Source organism: Microchirus variegatus (genome assembly GCF_963457635.1).
Source record: "Microchirus variegatus genome assembly, chromosome: 20".
Lineage (NCBI taxonomy): Eukaryota > Metazoa > Chordata > Actinopteri > Pleuronectiformes > Soleidae > Microchirus > Microchirus variegatus.
Window position 1 is genome coordinate 13,615,227 of NC_139821.1, and position 17,691 is coordinate 13,632,917.

A 17,691-nucleotide genomic window follows, 5' to 3' on the forward strand; every position below is an offset into this window, starting at 1 on the left:
GTGAAACAATGGGAATGTACGCCCTAATGGGTTTGACGTGTGAGAATCACAGTTGGAAAGTCTAATATTTCTACAGGACTGGCAGGTGTGTACACATTGTTTTTGTGTGTGTCTACCCTTTGGCTACACTAAAGAATATTCAAAGGCTGAAATGTAAGTTTGACTTGGCGTGTGTGTGTGTGTGTGTTTTGAGGAATGTGTGACATCTGCAGCTACAGCCGTGCGTAGTGGGGGGGAGCAGAAACGCATACAGGAGCAGTGGAAATGAAATGAACGCTGGCAGGTGTCAAGCGCTCACGTTGACACCTGCACGCACACACACACACACACACAAACACTCACTGTCGAGTACAAAACGCACAATGCAGAGCTGTGTATGGACGGCACTTTTTGTGTAGCTGCAGGTGGAGTCGACAACAAGAGGCGAAGCTGCAGGTGGCTGGTTTGGATCAAACAGTTTGGGGGCCTTCCTCCTGTGCCAGTGCACACATGCGTTTCTCTCTCTCTCTCTGCACATCTGATTTGTGTTGTTGAAGTGAAGTAATGGAGACTTTACTTTAGGTATTTCAGGCCTCCCGTGTGTTTATTAGAAGAGAAAAAGTGAGGGCTGGAGAAATAAAGATTGATAAGGCAGACAGTAAAGATGTGAGCGAAAGCATCAGGAGTGAATCCAAGGCTATAAAAGTAATGGTTTCTATGTGTTATTACTTTTTTCAATCAATCTCCAGTTAAAACCACTCATGCGGTTGATTGTTTGGATATATGACACGTGGGGGGGGGGGATTGAGCCACTCCTAAATCATAATGGCTGTTTCCTTCTCATCACAGTTTAAAGGTGCCATACGTAAGAATGTGGCCAAAACGTTAAAATTCAAAATTGCATGACGTAACTGGCAACCCAGTTGCTCGGCGGCTCAGACTCTACTGACTGCAATGATTGGTAGACGGCGGTAGGTGGCGCCACATGCCAAAAACGTGATTTCAAAACATAAACATGATTTGCAGTCTGCAAAATATTTTTTTTTAATGCAAATATTTTGTCTTTACTGTTGTTGTTGGTGAGTTCAGTTTGTTATATGAACATTATTCCTGAGTCTCTGTGACATATTAGGAGGATTTTATGGCCAGTTGCTTTAGATTTATTACATAATTCACCTTTAACTAAAAATATAGTCTGATGTCTAATTTCACGATATGTGAGATTCCATCCTCCTCTTTTTGTGTGCATTTTTGATGTGCACATTCAAAAATAAAAGATTGGAAACACAGTAAATTCAAATATTGCAGAGACACGTTTTTACGCTTGGCTAAGTTGGCAGATCGGAAAAGGGTCAACTCGAATCAGTGGTCTGGAAACAGACTCAGCAAAACAAAGAAAACCCTGACTTTTGTGCCACTTGTTGCTTATTTTAGTGAACTTATTGGAAACCTACATACATTGATTGATAGATTTTGTTGGAGTCGTCATATCTGGAGTTGTTCGGCGTCTCGTTATATGAGTGCGAGTGCGTCTACCCGTAATTGGGTAATTGGATCGCAAAGCTTTGGCTTGCCGTGACTTTGTGTTGTCAAAAAATTGTCTTGCAATTGAAAAGAGGATGAGCCCAGTGCTGCTTTACCTGTCAAAACGTCCACACAGAATGCCATTCTTGATATAAGAGATAATTAAAGATAAAAAAGGAAGAAGGTGTTTTCTTACTGTGTGCATGTAGTTGACAGTTGTGTGTCTTTGTGATTTTTTTTTTTTTTTTTTTTACAAGATCTTCATTTAGAACCTTCCAGATGCAGGTGAGGACATGTGGCCATTTGTGTCTGTGAAAACTTTGACAACTTTGTGTTATAGAGGTGCAGGAGAGACAGTGACGAGAGTGTGAAAGTGTAAGTGTGAGGTGGTTGATAATATTTATTAATAGCTGTAACCTCGGGGATCTCGCCTCCGGTGTTCTAGATATTTTTTTTTTTTACGTCACATACATAGAACATTTTGCTGGCATAAACCCTGACCTTGTCAGGACCTGTAATGTAGGAGATGTTGATTATCAGGTGAGACGAGCGAGGATGGAGTTTCTGGAGTCAGTGATGTGTTGTTAGGTTGTAGCTCCGATCCGAAGAGAACTGAGACAATGCGACACATGAATGATGAGATGTTGACAACGTCCTCTGTCATTTTACCTGTGAATCTCAGAGTTAAAGTATATCTTTGGTTTGGAGGTAAAGTGATGAGAGGTGGAAGGTCAACAACCCTGGTGCGTTCCTCTGCTGATACCTAGAGTCGACCTTGGGGACGAATGCTAGTTATTGGTCCTTTGCCCCAGTTTGGTCCGGTTCAACAAAGATATAATGAGGAACAAACACTCTGTAGACAAACTATGACAAGGTTACACAGAGGCCTTTGTGATTTGCCAGTTTCAGCTGGTCTTTACAGAGGCTGTATAATGTTTTTCACACACTCATGGAGACTAAAACCTGGTCCTGATGGGGTAGAACACGTGTCAAACTCAAGGCCCGGGGGCCAGATGTGGCCCGCCACATCATTTTATGTGGCCCGCGAGTGATTAATTGGTCTTTGAAAATAGGTCTATGCTGCTTTAAGGCATGCATTGACCATAAACTACATTTCCCACAATGCACGGCGATTGTGTTACTGGCAAAGTGACGACAGCGCCACTAGATCGCAGTGTATCATTGTATATGCATCATGCAATGAGTGAAATTGAATAAGTAATAAATACAGAAAGTTATTTAGCAATATGTTACGGAGTAGTTACCTTTATTTAACATTATATTTGGTTACATTTAGCTACATTTATTCTGTATGACAGTTTAGTTACATTTGGCCCTTTGAGGGTAACCATTATGCTGATGTGGCCCTCAGTGAAAATGAGTTTGACACCGCCGGGGTAGAACCTCGTTGGTTAGGTTTAAAAGCTAACATTTGTTAGCATTAACTGCTATAGTTAAGGTTAGCGATAGCACTTTGTTTGGGCTGTTCAAATTAATTGATTTCAGAGTCAAGAATAGCTGCACAAAATATGTATATGTGTGTGTGTACTTTATATCATGTTTTGGCATGTGGCGCCACCTACCGCCGTCTACCAATCATTGCAGTCAGTAGAGTCTCGTTTGCCAGTTTCGTCTGAGCTACAATGGCGGAGAAAACGAAAACCTAAAAGACCTTGGTATTTTGAATTTGAGTGTAGAAATTGTTTTTGGCCACATTCTTACATATGGCACCTTTAAGGGCACTTAATTGTGACGGTTAAGCTAAGGGGCTAGGGAATGCATTATGTCAATGATGTGTCCTCACTAAGTCATAGAAACACAAACGGACTCAAAAATATACACATTTTCACCAGTAGCCAAAATAATCTCGCCCTTTAACAAAAAAAGTTAATATAATCCAATGTTTGCTCCAATGTTCCATGATTTAAAATTAAAAAATGGTGTTCATTCCAACAGTTAGCATGCCAATTGTCCGCTCCCTGAAAACATGTGGCACTCCCGAGTCAATCCTTTGGTCTAATTCTGGCACAATCACACCTCGATCACCTGCCATATCGCACATATCCTGTCCTCTTGTCCACCCTTTGACCTTCTCCCAGTGAGCCGGTGCAGGCAATTTAAATCTTTTCCACCTAAGTGCCGCCTTTAATAAGGTTGCTCTTGAATTTTAAATGGACTGAGGCGGTGGGTTGGTATTTCTCATACCTCTCCGCCGGAGCATTCTGTGTCACCGCGGTTAATTCATTGTCAGCCTGGGCATGTAATACCTGCAGGGGTATGAAGGGTTCAATTTTAGGTTCCACCCTGCATTTTCAGTGTTCATGTTCCTTCGCGGTAATAGTGTGAACAGAATGTCCAACTCGGCCATGTAAGTAACTGAATGTCTTATTTGGGAACCACTTACCTAAACTGCCTTGACACCCACTGTGCTCAGTTTTCCAGTACATTTTTACAGCTTCATGGTAAGAATGATACACATAATCTCAATTTAGGGGTCTGCAAAATAAACAAATTAAGGTTTTAATGAAAGGGAGAATATAATGTTCCCACCATGCAATTATAACATGAATATTTGGGTATTTTGGGTGACTTTTTATTAAGTCTCAAAATCTGTTTACATATCAATACATACTGAAAAATCTCAACAGTTATTGGGTAATTTGCTTCACTTTACTTTACTTGTTGAAACCATAGAAAAAAGCAATGCATGTCGTCCCCTCGGGTGCCAACCAGGAAATTAGAATAACTACTCAGGGATGACTCCGCTGGTTGCAAAAAGAATTTATATTGGATGTAAGTCGATAAGAAAATTAAACCACATTCTACTTCTATAATTAAGTTATCGGTCTCCGTTGCTAGTTTCAGGTCTACTATGGTAGAAAATATAATGTCAACAATTAAGAATTTAAGTTTACCCTTCACACATGTGAATAACAAATTTACAGATCACATTGGATCTACAAAAATGCACCAAAAACTGAAAAATATAGAATTTAAATTTCATCCTGTGGGCCGGATTGGACCACCCGGTGGGCCAGTTCTGGTCTGCATGCCTTATGTTTGACACCCCTGCTGAAGTTGATAAAATGATACATTATGCGCGATGACACCAGTGTGATTGACGAGCCATTCGGTTGCAAAGCGGCCACACAGGGGTTGAGGAGTTCAGATTCTTTGTTGGTGACGTTGTGAGCGGTTGCCAGTTGCAACAACCGCCTCTGAAATAATGACAGTCCTCTTACCATTAGCTGTGGATTAGTGTATTTAGTGTTGACTGTAAATACTAGCCTGCTAGCAAGAGAAACTAAGAGGATTAGCAAGGGTACAAATTATGTATCCTTAACAGCAGCGTGTTGAAACTGTCATCACACGAGCGAGCGTTCATGCTGCAGTTCATTTTCAGCCCGGAGCCTCACAGCCTCACAAGAAGTGTAAGCTGGCGGTAAGGGTGGTATAGACAGGGGGTTCTAATTTGAAAAGTGAGCAGTACGCCACCAGGGGGAGACTCTGCTGGTTGCAAAAATAACTGCATGATGTCAATTTTAGTAGATTATGTTCCCATTTAGCTGGAACAATAAAGAATGTGAAATATGCGTAAACACCAGTGCGATTGACAGCAGTATCATCTAATAGGTGCCTGTTTTCAGGCAAAACTAGAGTTTTCACACTTTTGCAGCCAAAAGACCATTTTTGTTTGACGAAGTTGTGACAAAACAATTTTTAAACATTGTTAAAACAATGTTTTGATAATGACGAGCAGTGCATCCACCGTTCCAGATGGGGGAGCTGCGCTTCTGAGAGCGGGTGTGCTGATGATGTCACTTCTGGGTATGGGCCAATTACAAGACAGTTGGGAATGCGCTACGCTGGCTGGCCAATCACAACACACTCTGTCTTCTGGGTGTGAGATTTATGTCTGAAATATCGCGGATCAGCACAGCGTTGGAAAAGAGAGATTTCTATCGGCTCGTTTACAGCAACTAGGAGGTTTTTGACCATAAAAACAAGTTAATGTATGTAAGTAGACCTCCATAACTAACATATATGTGCGACAGGACCACTCTATGTGAGCTTTAAAAGTGCTAATTAAATTAAAGTCCTGTGTTTATGTACAGTATAAGTCACATCTAACAATGAGACGACAGGTCACACCGGAGAACTACTTTTGTTGTTCTTCTTTAAAAAATTCAATGCCCACACCCTGGTTGGTTTGTCAAATTGGGCAGTTGCAAAAACATGGCAACCTGCCTGAAGCGAAGCCCTCGCCGAAAATCCATATCAGGCTTATTCTAAGGCTACGGAAACCAAGTGATTTTTTTTTTTTCTAAATGTTAAAGCCTTGGTACATTCAGTATCTGCCAGTGAACCCTTAAATGTTGCACGCTGGATCTTTAAATGTTGATCGTCTGATAACTGGTGTGCTGATAGCCACTTGACGCACGTCCAGCTGGCAGAGAGCTGCGGCAGAGAGCCACCGGCGTCTCTGAAGCGTCGCGGGAAGTGGACGAGTGTGAATACATTAAGGCACCAGCACCAGACGAACACCTTCTCCAGGGAGTGCACTGGCTCTCGTCAGTTTCTGTTTCTTTCTCGGTGCCTCAGAAGAATCGAAAGCTTGGATATTTCACCTGTAGTGAAAGCATAAGTTGTTGAGACTTTGACACAATCCGCTGCTCGATTCATCCAGTTGCGGTGATGACACAGCAAAGATTGCAGACTGCAGTCCAACATCGGTGATTTTGACGAAGTTCAGAACTTCCTCCCCCCCCCCCCCCCTCTGTCTCTTTACCTTTGGACTCATCCATCGCTCTCATCTTTGATTCCACATCATGGAAATGCGCAAAAGCTAAATATATCGCAATGAAATACACAAATGAAAAAAAAACTCTCAAATATCGGTAACGCGGTTTTTTCCGTTTTCCGACGTAAAAGCTTACTGCAAAAGTGTAATGGAAAAATTCACGTACCATGACCGTTTCACTTCATCTTCTGCAGTAGCGGCAATCGAGATCACTGCTTTCGGCCGTCTTGGTCAAGTCTAAGTAGCAATCGTACCTCGTCGGAATGTCCGAAATATCGCTTTTATTTTGAAAAACTGTAATGGAGACACTGCTATTGTCTTTGTCTTACTCCCCCCGTTCCAGATCTTCCTTGTTGCACCCCTCAAATCTACATTACTTTGCCTCCATCTGCCTTCTGTTGTGATCTATCAATTATCGTAGTTTCCCCCTCATTCATCTTCTTTCCGCGCGTCTCTCGCCTGCCTTCGCTCGATGATTTATTTCATTTCGGTTTCCCCATTTTTCATGTCTCACACCACTTCTTGCTAAACATTCCTTCTCATCAGTGTTTTTTTTTTTTTCCTTAAACATTCCTCTAGTCTTCTCTTCTCTCGTTTCTGTTATTCCTCTTTCCCCCCTCAGCCTTTCTTTCTTTCACGGGCTCCCCCTGTCTTTCTTTCATCTTCGTCTACCTGTGTTTGCTCGTCAGCGGGCAAATTACAAGCTGTTTTCTGCTCTGAATTCCCTGTGATGTTGGTAAGATGCCACGGGTAAAAAAAAGTAGTAGGCAGTTTAGTTTTAACCGCAGTTAAATTAGTCTCTCTGATTTCTGTGCTAGAAGAAATAGGGGAAATTCTTTCCAGTGTATCAGATTTACCAAACTTTGGAACAATGATGAACGTGACGGCAAAGAACCAGACGGAAACGGCCCCCAGACCAATATGAGGTGCTTAGACGGAGCCAGAGACACCCGACTCTGAGCCCAATCGTCTCCGTCGTGATAAACGAACTTGCTCAGGTCCCGCTGTGCCTCCTCCTCATTTGACACGAACACGGCTGTGCTGTTAGAGAGGGCTGCTGAGGCAAAAATCGGAGCAAGTAAACAACTCTCTAGGCCGACTCCAAACAGGCTCCAGATCAATTTATCGTTTGTTACGGCCACACAAACTGATGCAAAATTCAAATTGTTGACCACTTTTACCCACACACACACACACACACACACACACACACACACACACACACACACACACACCATCAAAAACGTAAGCAGTGTGGACTTGTGTAAACCTCACATTATGTCGTTAATTAATCCGATCACTGACATCAATCTTGGCCTCGATCGTCTTTACTCACAATGACAACATGACGGTAATATATTGCGTCCGTGTGCCCTATACAGCATGTCCAATTGTCTGCCTGACACGGCTACGGTGTGTGTGTGTGTGTGTGTGTGTGTGTGTGTGTGTAATGCAGTGGGATTAATTAGCTTCTTATCACCGCCATCTATCAAACTAATGTTTGGATGCAGCCACAACAGCTCCATTACTGCCAAGCAAATATGCATCCACCATAATGCATATTAATATATTTATACATATACATGTATGTATACTGTGTATGTATATGCATGTGTATATATGTATATATATAAATGCATGTGTATATATGTGTATATATGTATATGTGTGTATACATGTATATACTGTATGTGTATATATATGTGTATACATGTATATATGTGTGTATATATGTGTTTATATATATGTGTAGACATGTATATTTTTATATATATATGTGTGTGTATATATGTGTATATATACATATATATGTGTGTATATATGTGTATATATACATATATATGTGTATATATATTTATGTGTGTATATGTATATATATGTATATATGTGTGTATATATATATGTGTGCGTATGTTTGTGTATATATATATGTATGTGTGTATGTATATATTCGTATATATGTAGGTGTTAAAGGGTTAAGACCAAAAATGAACATCATTTTGATTATTTATCAGTTTTTGGTCGACAAAAGTTCTACAAAACTACTCTAGTTTGTCATATTTGACATTAAAAAAAATCTCACCATCAATCTTCACTCTGCCGAAAGGAGCAGACGCCACATAATGTTTAGTGTGTGGTGAGTCATTCGTCGACGTAAAGTGAGCGGAATTAACATTCAACTCAGCTCCAGTCTTTTTTCAGGAAACGGTTATTCTGCCTCACACACATCTTATGATTTCCCTCGGACTTTCCGTTCCAGTGACATTTCATAAGGTCATTTTTATCTGTCCGTTTCTTTTTTTTTTCTTTTTCTTCCACAGCTTAAATTAAGAATAACTCTTCACCATAGAGCAGATTTAATACAAACTTTTCTCACGCACTCTTGGTAATGGATCCATCTGTTAATGTGAACTCATTCTTACCGAGTACAGAATGAGTTCAATGGTCAAAAAGTGGCCCATAAAAAAGAAGCCAGTCGCTCGGATCATTAGATCTGGGTCTAAACACAACCATTACTTATCTGTTCAGCTCCCCAGTGGGATTCAGTATGATCTATGGTGCAACTGTGACACTATTCCCTACTATCAACAGGGTCATTAAAGTATGGAAAGGGCAGACCCGAGTGTCTGTCAGTGGCAGGAAGTGGAGACTATTGTCCTATAAGAGTCTCATTCTCCCCCCAGAGTTCACTTAAAACACACAGAGGAGATCAAAATGAATGGCTGTAAATAGAATTTTTTATTTCAGCTCAAATCAAGACAAAAAAAAAAAATCTGCGCACTATGGTGTGTATCGATCGCCATGGAGGCAAAAAAAACACATTAGGGTTGTTTTCTTTTCATAGGGTTTGCTCAGAGGCGAAAACAATGCAGTTAAGGATTCATTTGGTGTTTTCATCATGATCAATTTCACAAACCCTCCCCAAAAAGGAACAAATTATATTAATTTCTTCGTATTTAACCCTTTAAGGTACTACTCAACCATTTGGTCGACCACACTTTAAGTCACTATATCTCAAATGCATCAAGCTGAACTCTAATTTCTAATTTCACGTTATTGTTATCAAAAGTAAATTAGTCGAGTCAAAAACAGGTTTATCTGACGAGCGACGCGCACATTTCCCCGTGCCCCGACTTTCTTGCTCTCACACATTCATTGCAGCAAATGGAATTAAGGCGATTGGAGGCATAATTTTCCCTCCCCGGTGACGTCGAAGGGGGTGCGAGAAGTTAATTTTCCGCCTCCAACTACGACTTTACAGCTCCACTTGCCTTTTGATTCCAAGCGCACGGACGCTTTATGGCACTGAAATGTCACATGTCATTAGACGTGCTGAGTTTCTGTGCCCAGCCGCCTACACGTGTGTCTGGGGATTCTGCGGTTTGCCGAAAATGTTCATTGTTGCGGAAGCACAGGTGTGGTTGTGTACGACAGTATTGAGTTTGTGCCCATAACAGACGATAGTGGATGTCGTTAAGTCTTTATAGCTCTCTCTCTCTCTCTCTCTGTTTTCTCTTCTTTTTATCTATTCTTCCTGAATAATGGCTGAAGCGATATCACTTTTTTTCCCTGTTGTTGTGTATAATGTGTCGTATAGTTGCTCCCGAGTTCTCCAGCTGTGCTGTGAAATAACAAAGAGAGATCAAAGTGCCGGGGTTTGCTCCGGTTTACTGACACTGCTGATGTAAACAGAGAAAACGGCTCCTATTCCTGTGGCTGTGCATTCATTTCTCTTTGAAATGGATATTTACCCATTGAAATGCCCGTAGAGAGCAAAAGGCACAAGTGGCAAGTTGCAGCCGCACACACACACACACACACACACACACACACACATTCATAAGCACATCCGTACAATTTAGAGCCACAAACACATGCAAAATTGTCTCCGTCCATTATGAATTATACATGTACACATGGAGTATTTGAAGGTTTCCATTTTTAATCTGTGGCAGAGGAGAGGGAGACCTAGGGCCACTTCCAATTCCTATCTTAACACTCAATCTCAACCCTTAATCTTAACTGGCCCTCAAAACCAAGTGTTGAGGCTTATTTCATCACTTAGAAATGGGACACCCCTTAAATGCAGATAGGGCTTCAGACTGTGGGGGGCAGAATAACGTGAAAGCTGCGTCCAGTCTGTCAACTCCTAAATAGAAGAAGATCAACAACGCATTTACGTTACGATTATTTATTACGATCCATTTGTCAGTCAAGTTATTAGGTTGTCAGTTAGTTATAAGATGATACTCATACAAATACCACAACCACGGACATATTCAGCTAACAGTTACCACACACCACGACTTATTGAGAAGTAAACGATAGCTATTGACAAAAGATGGTAAAATAAAAATAAATGTTACGCAACAACGATGTCAGTAATCCATAATATGGGTCTAAACTAAGATAATACAATGGTTTTCATAATTTTTATATCTCTATTAACAAAGAAAATACTTAATTTGTAGCTTACTCGTTTCGCTGCTTTTGGCGCCATCTTTCTTATGTGAAAACATGCAATGCATTCTGGGTAGCCCTTGCTCCCAAGGATGGTCTCGGAAAATCTCAATATTGAGGGCGATACAGCCCTTAAACTTGCCCCTCAACTTAGTTTTTCTGAGAATCGGGACAGCACTTGCACTAGCGGGAGCGCACATTTTTGAGATTGAGGGTTAAGATTGAGGGTTAAGCAAGGAATTGGAATTCCCCCCGATACCAATAAAGCCATTTTTTCCACTAGCACGGCTCGCCTCACCTTGACACGAGATGGTTATTTTCCTTTTCCATTACCTGGTACTTTTTTTTAGTACCTGCTCAAGCGAGCTGACTGCGTTGTCACCAGAAAGACATCCGACACAAGAAGCTAGCTGAAAAAAATCTCAATGTTTAACAGTGGAGTATTTAGCAACACCCCTCCCGAAAATGCTAGTCTAGTGTCTGTGCTCCGGTCATGGAGGAAGCACTGAACTAATCTTTTTAATTAACTGATTTTAATGGCTCTGTACATCGAAAAAATAACTCATTTAAAAGTCATTAGTCACTCGTTGGTGTGTGTCGCGTGCAAAACGATGTCACAGCAGTTTCATGCAGCAGTGCAGTGATGACCCCGCCCACTTTAAGGAGGCGCTACAGAAATGGAACCACAACCGAAAGAAATGAAATGGAAAGTTGTCAAACACATTATTAATATGACCACGTTGTAATCAATAATTCTGATGGGGTGCCCTTTTTTGCCCCCCCCCTCACTTGAGCCCATGCTGCAGAAACGCCTGTGTATATCTGCAGTGTATAACAATATTGATGAAAAAATAGAACCGAGTTTGATCAGTGATCGGAACGGTTGGACACACTGGGTGTGCGGGGCTGTGAGGTTATTTTCCACACACACTTACCAACACACTGCTTCAGGACCTAAAGTAGACAAACCACTGAGGGCGTTTCTAAACTGGGGCCTCGTTCTTTGACCTTTTTCAAAAAAAATGGCAGGGACGAGCGTGGAAGCAGGGTGGCGGGGATTTCAGGCGACGCTCAGACAGAGTAAAGACAGTGAGTGATGGCCTTTGGAGACATCACACAAGTCACACACACACGCTTGTCAGTCTTCAACGGGCTTTTGCTTTGCTCAACAGTTTTGTTTATTCGTGTGTGTGTGTGTGTGTGTGCGCGCGGTCGCGTGACACGGACAGACGGTGGACACGCACCGTATGTTTTGGTATTGATTGGCAGTTAGGTTCAGTGAATGCCATTAAAATGCCTCCCCCCCCTCCCCTCCCAACATGGGTGTGTGTGTGTTAGTTGGCAAGCACAGGGTCTTCCCTTGCTGTCCTCCTTTGTCAGGGGAAAATCAATCTACCTGTCAGCCGTCCAACACCTTTGGCCTGTTAGAGCCTGGATCGCGATGCAATACCTGTGTGTGTGTGTGTGTGTGTGTGTGTGTGTGTGCGTGCATGCCAGCGCCCGTGTCCTCTGTCATTCTGTCAAACCCCTGGTCTCGCCATCCCTATCCCCATCTGCCTGCTGTGCTTTTTGTCTGTCGGTCTGTCGTCCTGTCTCGTCCCTGCTGTTCCTTTTTATGTCCCGACTTCCTCGCTACACACCCACCAACTCCACCCCCCCAAAACCGTCGCTCGGGACATCACCGGTGAAGAATGAATTGCACGTCGCGTCGGCATCGCTCACCTGCCTCTGCCCGTCCCCGCGTTCACGACCCCCAATTATTCACCGCTGCGGCATACCTGCACACACCGTCGCGTCGTTTGTTTGCTTCTTTCTTTCACGTCTCTGAAGCGAGAGTGTGCGTTCTCCAGTTGAATTTCAATTCCCCCCCAGCCCCCCCGCGCCGCCCCTCACATCCCAGAGAATTATTAATCACATCGATCCCACGGAGAGAAAGAAAGAGCGAGAGGTGCTTATGAAATTTCCTATATAGACGGTGGCGTCCCTGTAAAAGTGTGATATAGATGAAAGAGTCACAGCAGCATGACTCACCTGTTTTACTTAGCTATGCTGCTTCTGGTAGGTGGGGGAAATCTTGTGATTTTGTAGAAAGTGCATCATCTTCTTTCCCACTAGGGGTTCAACAAGACCACAGCTTGGTTTGTATTGTGGTTTTGGTTCACGGTTTTAGTTCAGATCAGTTCTACTTTTTGCAGATTAAGGGTCCTGGTATACTTACGCACCATGCGCATTGGCACGATTTTCGACATCAATGCAAAGGCCTGTGCGTGCAGCCCAGGTGTGAGCTGCTCAAACATAGCATTGTCAGGAATGCATCCTATTCCCTGCGTCCAGATTAGTACTGCCACCCAATGGCGAAGTGGGATACTGCGAGTATACCCGGGTCTGCGATACGCGACATGCCCTTTTGCGTGGAAGTGTACCAGGGCCTTAAGGAGAAGAACAATGTTCGCAGTCTCGTTTGTACAAGAAATAACAGTAGAAGTTTTCACACCATCCATTTTCTACCGCTTTATCCTCCACAGGAGGGTCGCGGGGGGCACTGTGCCAATCTTAGCTGAGGTGGAGCGAAAGTCGAGGGCCAGATGAGGACAAAATAACAAAAAAAAAAAGAAAAATGATAATCCATTGTCCATTTCCACCTGTCTTACCTGATTTCCTCTGCTGTATTTCAGTAGAGTAGCACAAACGGACTTGAAATCCCGTGTATTTTCACCAATAATTTGCCGTACTCAATCATTTTTACTAGCCGTATTAAGCTAAAATAGCCAAAAACAAGTCCACATTTATCAGGTAACTTGATCAGTGTGGTATTTACCTATTCCCCAAATGTGCATGTTTTTGGACTGACTCTTTAGACGCTTCATTTGAACTGTATAGGAAGTAGAAACTTTGCTAATCTCCTTTAAATCTTTGGCTCTGAACCCATTATTCCTTTGTGTTTGTCTGAGAAAAACAATTTCACGTTTCCCACAAATTCACACGCAGTCCAACTCGGACTTGACTCGAGTTAAACGGTGTTTGCAGGCGGTCTGGTTTTTCGTTCACCATATTTAAAAGATGACGGTCCCTAACACTAACACTAACACTGTATTGTTTGGTTTCCATCGCCCCTAACGTTGCGTTGACGCACCATTTGCATCGCGGCGGTTAATTGGACAGCTAGTGCTGCGTTCATGAACGTGGGAAACACAGTTTCGCACACTATCCGATCCATGCAGAATCTATTTATAGAGAATATATACACAAATTGAATGCACCAAAATATTGTGGTTTACAGTATTGCACCATTACTACCCACACTCCGTATTTCAATATGTAAATATGAAATGTTCATTGTGATCATTATTGATGTCAATTGATATATCGTGATAGCATTTTTGGACATGTCTAGATAATAAAAAAAACAAACAAACACATTCTTCAATGTTCTATCTTCTCTTCTCCAGATCCCCCAGGTCAGCTACGCCTCCACGGCTCCGGAGCTGAGCGACAACACTCGCTACGATTTCTTCTCCCGCGTCGTGCCGCCGGACTCTTACCAGGCGCAGGCCATGATGGACATCGTCACGGCCATGGAGTGGAACTACGTGTCCACGCTCGCCTCGGAGGGCAACTACGGAGAGAGCGGCGTCGAGGCCTTCATACAGATCTCCAGGGAAACTGGTAGGAACTTCCTATTTTTTTCCACCCCTTATATTTTCTGTGGCAGTACGATGTTGGATGGTTTAGTTCAGATGTTTTACGGTCCAGACACTCTTTGGGATCTGTAGCAGGGCAAATCCTCATGAAATGTAGAGGTACTTAAATTGTATTATTTTGTCTGTGATTTTTTTTTCTTGCATCTTTACATTTATTTTATTTTTTAACCTCCTCTGAGAATAGCAAACATACTGGAGATTTACACATAAATATTTTATCACAAATGTTTCCCACTGCAGCCCTTTTTTGGTCCATGTATTGTAAGTTAGACTTTGTGTATTTTAAGAAGGAAATATGGCCCAGCCGGCTTCTTCTTCTTCTTCTTCTTTTAAAAGTTGTTGGAGCAACTCCTCTGGTCTGTTGTCTGCTACACTTTCAGAAAAAATTCACCACTCTGTCAATCTCTGCAAGTTAGAATGTGAGTGGTGGACTTGAAGAGAATAATGCAGAATGGAGACCTGTTGTTTCAATTTTCACGAAAAAAAACCCCACTCTCTCTGTAAATTACAAGCCTAGATTGCAGGTGCACACTGAGGATTAACAGCTGCCTTTGTCTCTAATCTCTATGTATGGAGTTGGCGCAGAGGTATTGACATTTTATGTACCGCCGAGCTGGGCAACATCTCTGTTTGTGGCGTTTTCGAGGCATTGATTGCGATCTCGGGGAAATCCATTTCAGTCACAAATTACACACAGGTGTTCACTTGAACTCGAGGGTGAACTGATAAACACTTTTTTTGGCATTGTAAAAATAAAATACATCTCACAGAGTGCCATGAGGGGAATTCGATACAAATATTTACTCGGTAGCTGTTTACATTTTGGGTTTAAAAGTAATCTGGAAGAAAGTGGGTTTTGTTTAGCGGAGGCCAGGGTTTGCGTTAGTCGGTATATTACGAACGTGGAATCTTGTTCCAAAACTGAATCAAAGAAGCCACTTCACTGAGGAAAAAGGGACAAGGTTGATGAGGATGCAAGTTGTCACAAATACTTTTTTGACAATTTTGATTTCACAAAAGCTCTGCAAGTGTTCTAAAAAAGCCTGGAATCGTTTACGAAAGGATCACTTTTGCTGAACAGCAGATCCTCCCGCTCCGGGCACTAGTCCGGGCACATCTGGTTGCGTACATTGTACCGCAGAAGAAGAAGAACGTCCGTTGTGGAGGTGTTTCGCTTGCGACAGTGTCTTCTGACTCAAAGGCGTAAAAGGGACTGCGGCGGGGAGTCGTGACGAAGCCATTTTTAAACATTGTTAAAACGATGTTTTTGATAACGAGTAGCAGTGCATCCACCGTTCCAGAGGGGGGAGCTGCGCTTCTGAGAGCTGACGTGCTAATGTCGCGTCACTTCCAGGTACCTGGCCAATCACAAAACAGTTGGGAAAGCTGTCGTTGGCTCGCCAATCATAACCCAGTTCTGTCTTCTCTGGGGGTGAGATTTCAGTCTGAAACAGCGCGGCTGATGAGAGCTTCAGTGAGGAGAGATTTTGATCATCTCGTTATTAGCAACTAGGAGGTTTTTGACCATAAAAACAAGTTAATGTATGTAAGTAGACCTCCATAACTCACATATATGTGCGATAGGACCACTATGGGTGCTTTAATGTCTGGCATTAAATACGCATGGCTGGAATTTTGCGACATGGGCCGTCAAAAATGTTTTTTAGCGTAAACTCTGGCGAAGGCTGGCTAGTTATCATGTACAACTTGCTTGAAATGAAGAGCCTATTCAGAGCTAAAGTGGAAAAAGGTTTAATATAAAAAAAAAGTTAGCACATTTTACAGAAGAAAAAGAAGATAAATAGTTAAAACACTGTGTGAATCTCCTTAATGCACTGTGGCATAGACTGTGCGAGTACAACACAACCCCCTTGAAATATATCCTCTCATTTGGCGTTTTTGATGATGATGCAGCATTCCGTCGACTGCCGTTTTTAAATAGGAATGCTGAAGAAGCCCAAACTAACTCAGGTAAACACAGCTGTGGAAAACTTTTTTTTTTTTTTTTTTTTTATACGATGAATCAGCAAGTAATGTTGTATGCAGAAAGGTTGAGGGAGTCGGGAGTGGGGGAAAAAAAGCCCATTATTCCCATCATTAGGACGTGGTGGAGCAGTGGGAGACACTTGCATAAATGAGATTGACGGGCGACACGCAAAGGAAAAAACGCGGCGAGATTGATCACTCGTCTGTTTTGATGTACGACTTAAAAGCGCCGTCCCAGTGGTCCTAGGAGCATCAGTTTATGAAATCGTAAAAAGAAAAAAAAAAGTGATGTTGACAGATGCAAATGCTTGTCATTTTTCCCTGGGTTGTGCGTCTTAAAAAGTGTTTGTTGCCAGTGCATCGCATTGGATGTCTGACAAATATTTACAGACGATCAGGGCTTAAGACATGTAAGAAGGCTCTTTTGAAGAGCGTCATTTGAGAATTATTTATAGCTCTTGTTGTTGATCCTTCAGTCCCAACTCTCCTGCTGTTGCCTTTTTTATTTTTTATTTTTTTTCCTAAATTGTTTGCATGCTGATGTAGAGATGACAGCTCCGTGTAGGTCTGTGCTGCCATCTGTCCGTCCATGCCTGCCTGTCTGTGTGTGTGTGTGTATGGTTTTTGGAAGCAGCATGCCCGGGGCTGTGAGCTGTGGCAGTCAGCACATATGTTAACTGCACTTGCAGACGAGTGTGTGTGTGTGTGTGACAGTGTTTGTATACTTATTTTAACAACGTATAAAGTGTATTTCTGATTCATTTAATGTTGTATTCATTGAAAAAAAGTGCTTTTCCTTAAAAAATAAGGACATTTCTAAGTGACCCCAACATTTTTCGTAGCGTGTGTTTCCATAGACTTCCATTCAAATTTAGTTCTTGTTGAAAGTCGTCCCTTAGTGGCAATTAAGTATATTTTCACTTCCTGTTTGGCTTCAGCTAGAACCTGAAAGGTTTTCTTTGGGTTCTACAGCCCCCCAAAAAACATACAGATTTGGGGATTAGGAAAGGTGGTCACTCAAAATTGACCATGAGTGTAAGAGTGAATGGTCGTTTGTGGACTGGCAACCTGTCCAGAGTGTAACCCACCCGCCCTGGGGAGTGTGATTGTCATCAGCGACCCCCTTGACCCTCATGTGGAGGATAAAGCGGTAGAAGATGAGTGAGAACCTGAAATGTGGTCTATGGGTAGGATTAGGGCTAGGCAGTGACTACTTATGGGAATACGGCTGTTCAAATG

At 42.3% G+C, this 17,691-nt stretch overlaps 1 protein-coding gene across 1 annotated transcript in view; it reads left to right on the forward strand.

The window, feature by feature from the left end:
• The window catches only part of grm8a (glutamate receptor, metabotropic 8a), a gene marked incomplete at its 5' end in the record, with an annotated part of 251,993 nt that overhangs the window by 92,340 nt on the left and 141,962 nt on the right, over window positions 1–17,691 (forward strand). Inside the window, one exon of the mRNA XM_083906612.1 lies at window positions 14,215–14,431. Coding sequence (XP_083762738.1) covers window positions 14,215–14,431 — 217 coding nt within the window. The remainder of the gene's footprint in view (window positions 1–14,214; window positions 14,432–17,691) is intronic.